The sequence below is a fragment of the Pipistrellus hanaki genome (assembly GCF_964339955.1).
Source record: "Pipistrellus hanaki genome assembly, chromosome: 18".
Taxonomy (NCBI): domain Eukaryota; kingdom Metazoa; phylum Chordata; class Mammalia; order Chiroptera; family Vespertilionidae; genus Pipistrellus; species Pipistrellus hanaki.
In genome coordinates, this window is record NC_140520.1 from 273126 (window position 1) to 285028 (window position 11903).

Below are 11903 nucleotides of genomic sequence, written 5' to 3' on the forward strand. Positions count from 1 at the left end.
GTCTTCATGTTAACATGAAAAGAACAACCACCCTGCATTTTTTAATAAAAATTTTATTTTAAAAAATAGTATTTCAAATAGTAGAACATTAGAAGCACAGAGCTATGAGAAAAGTCCACTTCGCGCAGCATCCCCGGTGCCTCCCGCTCTCTGTGACTGGACTTTCGAAGGGCTGCTCCCCTCCTGGTCAGCATCTGCCTTCCCCGTCCTGCCTTTGGGTTTTCTACATGGACAATCATGGATTATTCTGTTTGTGCAAACAATCTCAGTCCCCCTCAAAGTCACACGGCCCCCTCCTCTCTCTGCTCTCACTTATGGCAAGAGAGGGCCTCGGGCTGGAGGAAAGGCCTGGAAGAAGGTTAGTGATGTCATGCTTAGGAAAGTGAGCATGAAGTACGGCTTCTATGTATATGAAAGCCTAAGCCACCATTACCACTAAGTGGAGCCACGGGTCACTGTGACGTGCGCTGACTACCAGGGGGCAGAAGCTCAGAGCAGACAAGCCCATGGGTGGTGGCCAGAGCCTCTCCAGCCCCTGCCTCAGTGCAGAGGATGTCCCCCTCAGACTTAGGCCCGCTCCTCCACATCCCCCAGGGCTCAGGCCGGGCTGAGGGGACCCCCCCCCGCCCCCCGCGGTGCATGAATGTGTGTACAGGCCTTAGTGTGATATAAAAGTACAAGTAAAGCATGTGCAGGGCGCAGGGAGCTACATGGGCAAGAGGACATGGTGTCAGCTACCCGCCCCCCCCTCCATTTCCCCCAAGGAAATGTGGGCAAGGCCGGAGCCTGGTTTCCATTGGGGTGCGGAGGTGCGGACCCCAGTGACACTGCCCTCCACCTGGCCCCGGGTCCCAGGGCACCGCGCGGTCACGGAGCCCTGCGAGCTATCATGGCAGCGGCGCCTGGACGTGTCCCCTCCGAGCGCCCCGTGCCCTCCCCGCGTGTCGGGGGGACGCGCAGACCACCCGCCCCCCCCCGCCCCCCGGGCTGCGTTTCTGCCCGAATCTCCTGTTAACCGGCCCCGGGACTCGGCTGCCTCGCCCTTTGGGCTCCCGGCTCCTCTGGCTTCGGGGGCCGCTTTGCATTCACGGAGTTTAGGAAACGGGGGGCTGGGGGGTGGGGGACCCCCGGGAAGGAGGGACAGGACCGGGCCTCCCGAGCGCTGAGCCGCGGGCGTCGAACACCAGTCGGCTGCCTCACTGCGGTCCCCGGATGCCATGGTACCTTGCCCCCCACCCGCCTGGCCCCGGGTCTGCAAACAGAAACACCTCCGTCCATCGGAGCCGCGGGCGGCCCCGCTTCCTCTGGCGAACGGGGGCCCCGGAGGGGCACGAGCTGGGCCCGAGGGGAGCGGAGGCGGCGCCGGCGGCCGGTGTAGCCGGAACCCGCACCCACGGAGGGCGCCCCCCTCCCCGCCGCCCCCGCACGTCACAGACGCCCCTCCAGCGGGGCCGAGGGCCGGGGCGAGCGCGGTGACCTCAGAACCCCGGTCTGAGCGCGACCCCGCGCGACCTCTCCCCCAGCCCGTCCCCAGGTCAGACGTCAAAGGCGCGGGTCCCGCCCGAAACGAGCGCGGCGACCCCTCAGGTCGCGGCAGCTGGTCGATCCCTAAACTTGGGGGCGGGTCTTCCCGCTTTTGACCGGGCGCAGCCCGGGGAACCAAGGGGTTCCACCGGTGACTCCTCGAACCCAGGGCCGAGGGACCGCCCGCCGGCCCTCCCCGCAGGGGCTGCGATGAGGCCGCAGCCCCCGCCGCCCTCGGTCGCGCGGAGCGTGGGACCCGGGGCGCCGGGCGGCTCCGCGCTCACCGAGTGTCCGGACAGAACCCTCGCAGGACCCGAGGCCGGGAGGCGGCAGGGAGGCCGCGAGCCGGGATGCGCTTCCGGGGCCCGGGCGGCGGCGGCCTCCGGACTCCGCACTCCCGTCAGCACCGCAGCCCGGGGCGAGCCAGACAGGAAAAGGAGGCACGTGTTTATGAGGTGGTAATCATTTTTTAAAAACTAAAACAGGCTTTTAATGATTAGTTACATGGTGAGAAAAAAGACTTGTTTCCGCCCGGTTTCGAACCGGGGACCTTTCGCGTGTGAGGCGAACGTGATAACCACTACACTACGGAAACGCGGTGACAGCAGCCTTCCAGGGGTTGCCATTCGTCCCACAAACTCTGCCCTTCGACTCCGCGCTAGCGGCGCTGTGTGCGCATGCGCAGGCGCCTGTTGTGTCCCTAGCTCTGCCTTGTGCGCATGCGCGGGCGCCTTGGCGTGCCTGTCATTTTTTTACTGGAAATGCCCGGATGGGGGAGCACAAAATTAGAGGGTCTCCAATATTAGCCAGGAACCTATCACGGTTGCTTCTCAAAATGAATTTGTGCATTTTAACTGCTTTCCCTTTGCCTAAAGTTCCTTCCAACCACCCATCTTTTTCCGGAGTGACTGGTGGGGCGGGCGCGGGGAGTGGGGGGTGGGAGAAGGGGGTGAGGCTTGGGGGAGACGCCATAGGAGTGGGCCGCGCGTTGTGGGGGCCGCCGACTGCGGGACCTTTCTCCTTCATCTCCCAGACTCCTCAGTAGTCGGCGGAGGAAGGAGTAAAATGAGATAGCGCCCACCGAGCCAGCCAGGAGTCGAACCTGGAATCTTCTGATCCGTAGTCAGACGCGTTATCCATTGCGCCACTGGCCCTCGCACAAAGTTAAGGGCGGCGGCTCATCTTCATCAAAACCAGCCCGCGGGGCACCCGTCGAAGCTGGGTGTGTGTGTGTGTGTGTGTGTGTGTGTGTGTGCGCGCTGGTCCCCGAGGGTCCGAACCCTCCCCTCTCAGGCCCTTCTGAGGGTAACCTCCCTCCCGGGAGGGGATTTATAACCTGATAGAGCACTGGAATTAACCTGAAAAATAACCATAGCGATAAAGTCAAAACTACTGAAACACAATTGTGATCTGTTGCAAATGGGAGAAAACGCAGAGTTTCAGTTATTACTTGTTATGTGATCAGAATTATATGCCCGCCACAGCCCGGCCAAAGCCCCACCAGCTGGGACCGCTGCTTATCAATACGTTAGCTTCAAGCACTGGAACGACATGACTGCTCCTCTTACAACAGTAAAGAAACGGGTGCTCATTTCATGGCCTTCCGATCGAACTGTGGGTTGAGTTCATCGCCTTTCAATCTCAACAAAAACAAGACATCTAGCAGAGTCCTGCTGCCCCCGTCACGGATGCAGGCGGAAGTAAGGCCTTAGAGTGTGACCGAGAAAGCCCTCCGATTGGTACCGTTTAGAAATACAGGTCTCAGCGTTGTCGCCATGACAACAGACACGAAGCAAGGCAGCCGCTCAGAATCGCAGGTCTCCGTTGGGGAGAGACTCCCACAGCTATGGCGACAGTTTGTAAACGGCTCAGTTTCACTACAGCTGTTCGTTCAGATTTCCGTTACCAGGCAGAGGATAAGCTGGGAACCGCTACACACACACACACAGGCCCCAGTGGGAAAGTACAAACTCCAGGGAAGGCTCTCAATTTGACATCTTATCAAAAGAGAGCCTTTGGACAAGTTTTAGGACAAGGAAGTGGCTCTTCCTGTGGCTTCAGAGAGGGAAGCCACAGGAAGAGCTCTTTCATTTCTTTCCAAATCCAGGTTTTCATGGGGAAGCCTGTGTTTTTAAGGTGCAGCTCTAGAACTGTATAAGTTAACTTTATAAGCTATTATACAAGCAGGCAGGTGGAACCCAAATCTACGGAAAGACTTTGGGTAAGGAATGACTGGAACTTGAACTGAAAACCGTGAGGTAGAGAACATAGAGCTTGCTTCCCCAACGGACCTGTTCTTGGGGCTAGATCTGTTCTGGTGTCCAAGTGTCCCAGGACCGGAGGAGGCGTGTCTCCGCGTGAAGGCGGCTGATCCCCTCCCCCTGATCCCCGCCCCTTAATCCTCTCCCCTTAGTCCCCTCCCCTGCTCCCTTCCCCTGCTCCCCTCCCCTGCTCCCCTCCCCTGGCCCTCTGTTCCCGCGCCCACGCCGGGAGGGCTCAGACTGAACCCTCGCAGGCCGAGGCTCATCTTTAGGGTCTTGGGAAGCATTTGGGTTGCTCCTGGCCCAGGCGGAGAGAGAAGTAAATAAATGCGCCCAATAAAATCAAAAGTCTTCCTCTTTCCTCATCGATTTGGACGCGAGCCGGCGTGCTGGCTCCGTGGCTTAGCTGGTTAAAGCGCCTGTCTAGTAAACAGGAGATCCTGGGTTCGAATCCCAGCGGGGCCTTTTTTTCCCCCCCTTTTCGGGTGTGGCTTTCGCCCTTTCAACAAGGGAATGGGTGATCAAAGTGAAATCTTAAGGGTACATTTTCTCTATGGGGGCTCACAAAAGTGTTTTACACGGGTCTGAGGATGGACTTTCTTATTATTTACAAAAATAGCACGAAGATGAATTTGTTGCTCTTTTGAAGAAAATGTCCATCCTTCCTGTTTTTATATTTTTGTTCCACAGATTATCTTTTCATGGAGTACAAAATGAACCAGGGAAAGCAGAAGGCAAAGTCACTGCATTTCAACTAAAAACTGTAATACCTCTGCTCACTCCTCTTTCACACGAACGCCCTTTCACACTCTGCAGGCAACGTTTTTAGAAAAGAATGACTGACACGTGTGCTGTGGAGAAGGCTGCAAACACCTCTGAAATCCCACCTGATATGTAACACGTGTAAGGGGCTGGGTGTCTTGTTGCATGTTCTGAGTTTATCTCGCTGCACGCTGAAGATGGGCAGGCTTTTCTGAAAGGATGTTACACTGCAATAAATCATTTTCAAAAGAAGCGGGGGGGGGGGGGGGGGGGGAGAAAGGATGAGTAGTTTCTGTGTCTAGTAGACCCCGAAAAGGGAGCACTTGACCCGAGGTTTCCACCACAGCCACTTCTGTAAACACACCTGAGAGGTTTCTGAAATCTCAGGATCGCTCATTCTGCCCCAAGTGACAAAGACAGACGCTGTCAAAGCATTTGGCAAGGTGGCATGTCTTCTCTGTTAGAAGATTCAGAAATTACCAACTCAATGTCCCCCAGGCACTGGCCCCTGTGCCAACTGGAGAGGGCTGCCCAGGGGCATCTGATAAGGTCTGCTTCTGGGTGCTTGGTGCCAGAGGCTAGGGCTGGGGAGAGGAAGGACACAGGTGTTCCCTCAGAGCCTGTCACCTGCTCAGTCCCAGCCCGGTGACCGTTTTCCTTGAAGGGAAAAAGGAAGTGGGGTGAGGGGTGAGGTTGTGGCGCTGATTAAAATCTGTAACCGGTTTTCTTTCTACTCTCAGCCAGGGGTTCCTGTGGCAGCCCCATCTGTTCTGGCTGAGGTTTCACATACACATTTCAGGGTACACACCAAACCAGCAAAGCAACTGCCTGAGGTTTCCAACTTGTTATTTTTTTTTAAGTTAGTTTTTTTCTTTCTTTGACTTTCTAAAAGCATAATTTGAACACGAATGAACACTTTTAAAGTAGGAATCAATCATGTTCTTTTCCCAGCCGTAGAGTGTGGGTGGGGGGCACGCGGTGGGCAGTGTGGGGTGAATAGTGTTTGAGGCAGGACAAGGACAGGACTTGAGACTCACACTATCCCTTTGGGTGGCAGAGCTGGCTGGTCAGAGCCTCTGGGACGTGGCTGTGCCTGGTCCTTGCCTGGGGCCTTCAACAGTGGTTTCCACCCAGGTTTCCACCCAGATCACCAGGTCTGTTTGTTTGCTTGTTTCCCGGTTCCAAGGCATTACCATGAAAAGTTTTCCAAACATTTCCTCCTCTTGGAAAAGCATTTTTAAAATTCACAGACATAGCTTCCTCACTTGCACCAGAATTACCTTTTTTAGTGGTGAACATGGAGTCAGCACCCACACAGGGGCTGAGGGTGGGCAGCCAGTGGGCACCGGGCCTTTGTGTGAGTCCCTGGGTTCTCCTGAGATAGCAGCTCCTGGGCTGCCTGCCAGGTGAGCCCATCCACTGCTGTCAGACTCCAATGGGTCCCAGGAAAATAGAACCACAATGTCAGTAAGCAACATGTCTTCTTTCCTCAGGGGTGTGTCTGTGCGTGTGTGAATTTATTGATTTCAGAGAGGAAGGGAGAGGGGGAGAAAGAGAAACATCAATGATGACACAGAATCATCCATCAACTGCCTCCTGCAGGCCCCACACGGGATTGATCTCATAACCCAGGCATGTGTCCTGAAGGGGAATGGAACCGTGACCTCCTGGTTCATAGGTTGCCGCTCAACCACTGAGCCATACTTGCTGGGCCTTTCCTCTGTTTTTGTCCTGGGTGCACTCGTTGCAATAAAGAAAGGAAGGTGCAGCAATCAGACAGACTTGTTTATTAGGTTAAGACCACGGGCGACGTTGATCCTGAACGCGAGAAAGTACAATCCGAGTAGGAGATCTGAGTGCGGACAAGTGTGCAGTCTGTTGACCAGAGGTGCCTCGGGCATAAGGAAAGTCGAAAACAGACAGGAGCAATCGGGCTCACTGTGCTGGGCAGGGACACCAATCAGGGGACCCAAGGAGGAGGGTGTGGGGAGAGAGCGCACAGGCCACGGTTTGGAAATAGGGAGCTGTTGATGCTCAGGGAAGAGGTGTTTGAGGGGGGTTACACAGGACATTGGGATGATGGCTGAGGGGGCACAAGGCTGAGATAGTGGCTGATGAAGTGATGATATCCCTGAGGGGATGATTTCTGGAACAGCCTCTGAACAGGAGCGAGTCCAGATCATGAGGAGGAGGAGAAGGAGAAACTGTGGGGCCCACAATGTGAGGGTGGAATGACCCCCAGGCAAGAGAGCAGCAGGCCGGTGCGGAGAGGAACGGGGTCTGAGACACTGCTGTGCACACAGCTGTCTAACATCCTCCTCTCTGTCCACCTCCTGTCCAACACCCTGGCTCTGCTCCTAGCATCTCTCCTCCACTTCTCCTTCCAATCGCTCAGACTCCACAGTGGCAGGGCCCATTTCCCCCCCACCATGTAGGACAAGCTTAGGTATTTGGGATACAGGCCCTGACTCTGTAGGGGCAAGCCAGGAGGTCATCCCTGGTCTAGGGTCACCTCACTTTCCTTCATCCCAGTGTCCCCTCCAGGTTCCTTGATGGGGTGTTAGCCTCAGGTCTTCAGTTCCTAGAATCCTTTGGGGTTTCTGCTTGCCTGTTCCTCCACACACCCCTCATCTGGACACCAGGATAGTTGTCATCACCCCATGACCATCTAACCTGACCCCATCTCGACCCCTGGGCTGTCTGTTGAGTTTATTTCAAGTCCTTCCCTTTAGGATGTGGCCTCCAAAGTAGGAGAACAGATATCGTTGAAGCGTCACTGACTATGGGTACAGAAACAGATTAGAAAGGTCCTACACCCCACGCTCTCCAGCAGCAGCCACACAAGCTGCCCAAGAAGCCACGGGAGCTGGGTGAGGCCTCAGGGGGCGGGGTAGCAGAGAGGGGTGAGAGCAAAGGGAAGCAGCTAAGCTGGGCTCAGCCTTAAGGTGCCCCCTGGTTGGCCTGGGTAGAGATGAGTTTGGAATGAAGTGTGTCTGTGTCCCCAGAGGCGGTGGCCTCCCCTAAGGGGGACAGTGGGATCTCCTTGGCAGGGTCCTTGGCCTCAGCCTCCACCGTGACTTCCTCCAGCCCACCCGTGACCGGGCAGATCGTCAGGGGCTTTTTGCCAGAGGACCAGAGGCAGAAGAAGGGCCGGAGGGGGCCAGAGAAAGAGGCCTTGGAGAAAGTGTAGATGTGGGACCCGTCCATCATGTTGTAGAAGGCCACGTCTCCTGAATCATAGTCTAGGAAGATCCCCACCCGACGGGGAGGTCCTGCCAGGGGGAGAGGGGTCCGGAGCGGGGTGAGGGCCCAGTATCCGTTTCCATACAGCTCCACTGCCCAGAACCCATTCTTGGGAGTCATGGGGTCAAATCCTTTCTTCATCACATCCTCTCTGCACACCCCGATGGCCCAGTCAGTCCTATCCCCCACCTCCACCTCCCAGTAATGCCTCCCGGAGGTGAAGGCCTCCCGCCCCAGCACACAAGGCCAGGAGTCAAAGCGCTCGGGTTTCTCAGGCAGTTTCTGACGTGCATCTTCCAGCCGCACAGACTTGGAATCCTCGTGCAGAAAGAGGTGGGGGTGGGCGGTGTCCGGGTCCAGAGTCACATCAACTAGACACGGAGAGGAAGCGAGTCTGAGCAGGTGTGAATGTGAGAGGCTGCAAGCCCTGCTCTCCCTTCTCCAAAGAGATAGGAACACACACACACACACACACACACACACACACACACACACACTGAGAATTCCAAGGAGAGCTGAGCTGTTTGGCCTGCTCAGCTGCCTCTATTCCCTTCTTTACTCGACAGCCACAGGTGATGTACAAGCTGATTGTCCCCAGGGCCTAACACCCAGTGTCAAATAGGCTTGTCTATCCATTTCCCACTCAGGCCACCGTGTGCCTCAAGGAAAAGTTGATGCCATCTGCCACCTTTCCACTCTCTCTATCCTCATCTCTAAAAGCTGTTGGTGCTTTGGTTTCCAACTATTGTAGGACTTTGAGTCCCTGGGGGTTGAAGCCTCGGAGCCCTTGAGAGGTTGAGAGTCACTGACCTGCATGCAGTGCAGCCTTCTTCCACTCTGCAATGAGACACAGAGAGAGAGACAGTCACTGAAAGGTTTTATAGGAGAGAGTGAGAGATAGAGATGAGAGAGAGAGAGAGAGAGAGAGAGAGAGAGAGAGAGAGAGAGGGAGAGAGAGAGAGAATCTTGAGGGTGGAAATAATGACAAGAAGACAACTTACTGAGCTCCTTCAGGAGTTTCTCTGGAAAACAAACAGAAATAACAAATGACCTTCTATAGTGGACATGATGGAGGGGATGGGGGACAAAACTGGTGTGAGAAACGAACAAAGGAGTAACTGTTACATCGTGACTACTCAATTACTGAAACATGATCAATAGTGAAGAACAGGAATTGTGTTGTTTTCTGAGAACTATGCAGGAAGTTCCTATTGACTTGGATCATATCTGTAGTCGTTACTGGGAAACCGAGGTAAAAGTGAGGATAGAGCCTCAGGGTGGGTAGTGAGCAAACTTCAGGTCTAATACCTGTTAGAACTGGTTCTGACCCAGCCTGCACCCAAACCTCTGTCCTTGCTCAGACTGAGTATCAGTGACTCCAGGAGCCCTATAACCCCCTCTGACTTTCAGAATTCCAGAGTCTGATATCTCCCACTGGCAGTTATCCTACAGGACTTGGATTCAACCTCACTCAGATGCACTCCCGACAAGCAGCCTGGGTTCTATGATTTACCTGTAGAGCTGAATTCACCCTTCCTCCGTCTGGACCTCTCCTTGTATAGTCTCCAGGTGAAAAACATGAACCCAATGGTGAGAACTCCTAGGACCACTGAGGTGACAGCCACAGCCACCACCCAGGGAATCAGCCTTGGGAAGAAAGGAGCTGAAACAAAGGACATTTGTTGAGAAACACTGAGCAAGTCTGGTTCCAAAGGGACTCAGAAGAGGACATGACCTGGACCTCTCCCTCCCATTCCTTTCGAGGTGAAAACAGTCCCTCCAATGCCATTCAGGCTTGTCAGGGGGGTGGAAAATATCTTAGGTTGGAAAAAGCAGAGGAAGAGACGAATTCATGTTGTTATGGAATTCCTCCTTAATGATCAATGGAGGACCTGAGCCAAGAGGACAGGGAAGTAACCCAGGAAGGGGAAGTATCACCTCTGGGTGCAACAGCACAGACTCGGTGACCCAGGGAGAAGGAAGTTCCTGCCTGGACCAGAGGCAGTGGGTGGGGGACAGTGAGAAGACTCGCTTTCCCGAGGACCCTGGGCAGAGCTCTCGCCTGGGATGAGGAGAAAGGGGCAAGGGCGGAAACACAACAGTCTTAGTTTTCCTGTTTGGTCAAGGAGAGAGTCTCGGGATCAGGAAGGCCTGCAGGGACAAAGCTTCTCTGTCCAAGGTGCATCTCCTAAGCAAATCTGGATTTTCTGCAAGGTCTTAGTACAGTTTATGCCTTCAGAATATTTTCAAAATATATTTCTATTGATTTCAGGGATGAAAAGAGAGAGAGAAAGAGAGAGAGAGAGAGAGAGAGAGAGAGAGAGAGAGAGAGAGAGAGAGGAGAGAGAGAGAAACATCAATGATGAGAGAGAATCATCAATCAGCTGCCTCCTGCACACTCCACACTGGGGATTGAGCCTGAAACCCGGCCTGTGTCCTGACTGATCATCCAACCGCAACCTCCTGGTTCATAGGTCGACGATGCTCACCCACTGAGCCATGTCGGCGGGGCTAGAACCTTTACTCTAAGTGAAGTTGGTGGGGCTCCCTGAGAGTGGGCGGGGGTGGGTGGATTTTAGGTGAAGAAAGTAGGCCGCTCTGCCAGGAGGTCACGCTTCACATAGGGACCCCGTGTTGGGTTCACTGACCTGGTATGGAGATGTCTGCTTCCTTCTCCTGGCCAAGGAGGACGTTCTGGATGCAGCAGGACACGTTCTTCACGGCGGGGTCCCTGATGGCCACGGAGGCCGCCACGGTGAACAGGCCTTCTCCGTCAGGATGCCTGGACTCTGACGTGGAGGAGAACGTCTCTCCCGTGGGTGTCCTCCACTGCACCTGGGGCTCCGGGTACCACCCCACCGAGGTGCACTCCAGCCGGGTCTCCCCGTTGTCTTGAACGTCCACATGGATGTGAGGGTCAGAGCCCAGCGCTGCAGAGAGAGAAGCTGGTCTTACTCCTTCAGGGGACACCCCCTGGGAGCCTTACAACCACATGGCTGCATAGATTGAGAAAGAAGAGCATACAGGGATGGGAGTGAGGGAGACTCCTCTCCATACTGCATTACATAAGGAGACAAGGTGTCAGTATAAAGCATTTCATAACCTCATCAGAAAGGGGTGCCAGCCCAGTGGGCATGGTTCATAGGTCAGCCAGACACCAGACAGACAGTCAACCTATGAACCAGGAGGTCAGAGTTCCATTCCAGGTCTGGGTACCTGCCCAGATTGCGAGCTGATCAATGATTCTCTCTCAGCATTGACCTTTCTCTCCCTCCTTCTCCCTCCCTTCTGAAATCGATAAAAATATATGTAAAGAGAGGCGCACGCCTCCCGGGAGTCAGGGAGAAGGGCACTCACCGGCCACCCGCAGGCGCATGCGGGCCTCTCCCTGGCCTGGGCCGTCCTCCCGCCGGAAGGAGCAGCGGTACTCGCCGTCGTCCGAGGCCTGGACCCCGCGGATCCGGAGTGCCACACGGCCCTGGGCCAGGCCGTCCAGCACCAGCGCCACTCGGCCCCGGTACCGGGCCAGCTGCTCGGCGTCCTGCGTGCTCTCGGCGCGGTGCACCAGCACGGCCAGGGCCTCCGGCTCCCGCAGCCACCGCATCTCCAGGGGCACGGCGCTCAGGTTCGCAGGCAGGTGGCAGGGCAGCTCCGCGTCCATGCCCACCAGCGCCAGGACGGGCTCCGCCGGCCCCACCACATCAAAGGGAGCTGCGGGGAACCAGACAGTTAGACACCAGACAGCCGGACACCGGGACAGCCAGACACCGGACAGCCAGACACCAGACAGCCAGACACTGGACAGCCAGACACCAGACAGTTAGACACCAGACAGTTAGACATCAGACAGTTAGACACCGGGGCAGTTAAACACTCCCCGCCCCAGGACAGCATCCCCATGCTCATTCCTGGAGCAGTCCACCCCACGGCACCCGCCTGGCCCAGGGGAGCCTCCAGGGAGAACCGATGGGGTCATTTCTGTCCACCCTGCAGCCAGGGACAGCGGGGAGACCCACCTGCGCCCGGCCCGGGATCTGCATGCAGCCCGTGCAGCTGCAGAAGCAGGAGGGTGAGCAGGCACCCCCCGAGGCAGGGGCTGGGGAAGGCAGCCAT

The 11903-nt window shown here is 55.9% G+C and overlaps 1 protein-coding gene across 1 annotated transcript; it reads right to left on the reverse strand.

Moving 5' to 3' along the window:
* Window positions 1-7487: 7487 nt before the first annotated feature.
* BTN1A1 (butyrophilin subfamily 1 member A1) lies at window positions 7488-11903 on the reverse strand (the record flags this gene model as incomplete). Its single annotated transcript, XM_084866622.1, has 7 exons — window positions 7488-8161; window positions 8601-8627; window positions 8792-8812; window positions 9304-9453; window positions 10439-10720; window positions 11148-11501; window positions 11807-11903. 7 exons carry the CDS (start codon window positions 11901-11903, stop codon window positions 7488-7490), a joined length of 1605 nt encoding a protein of 534 aa, XP_084722748.1.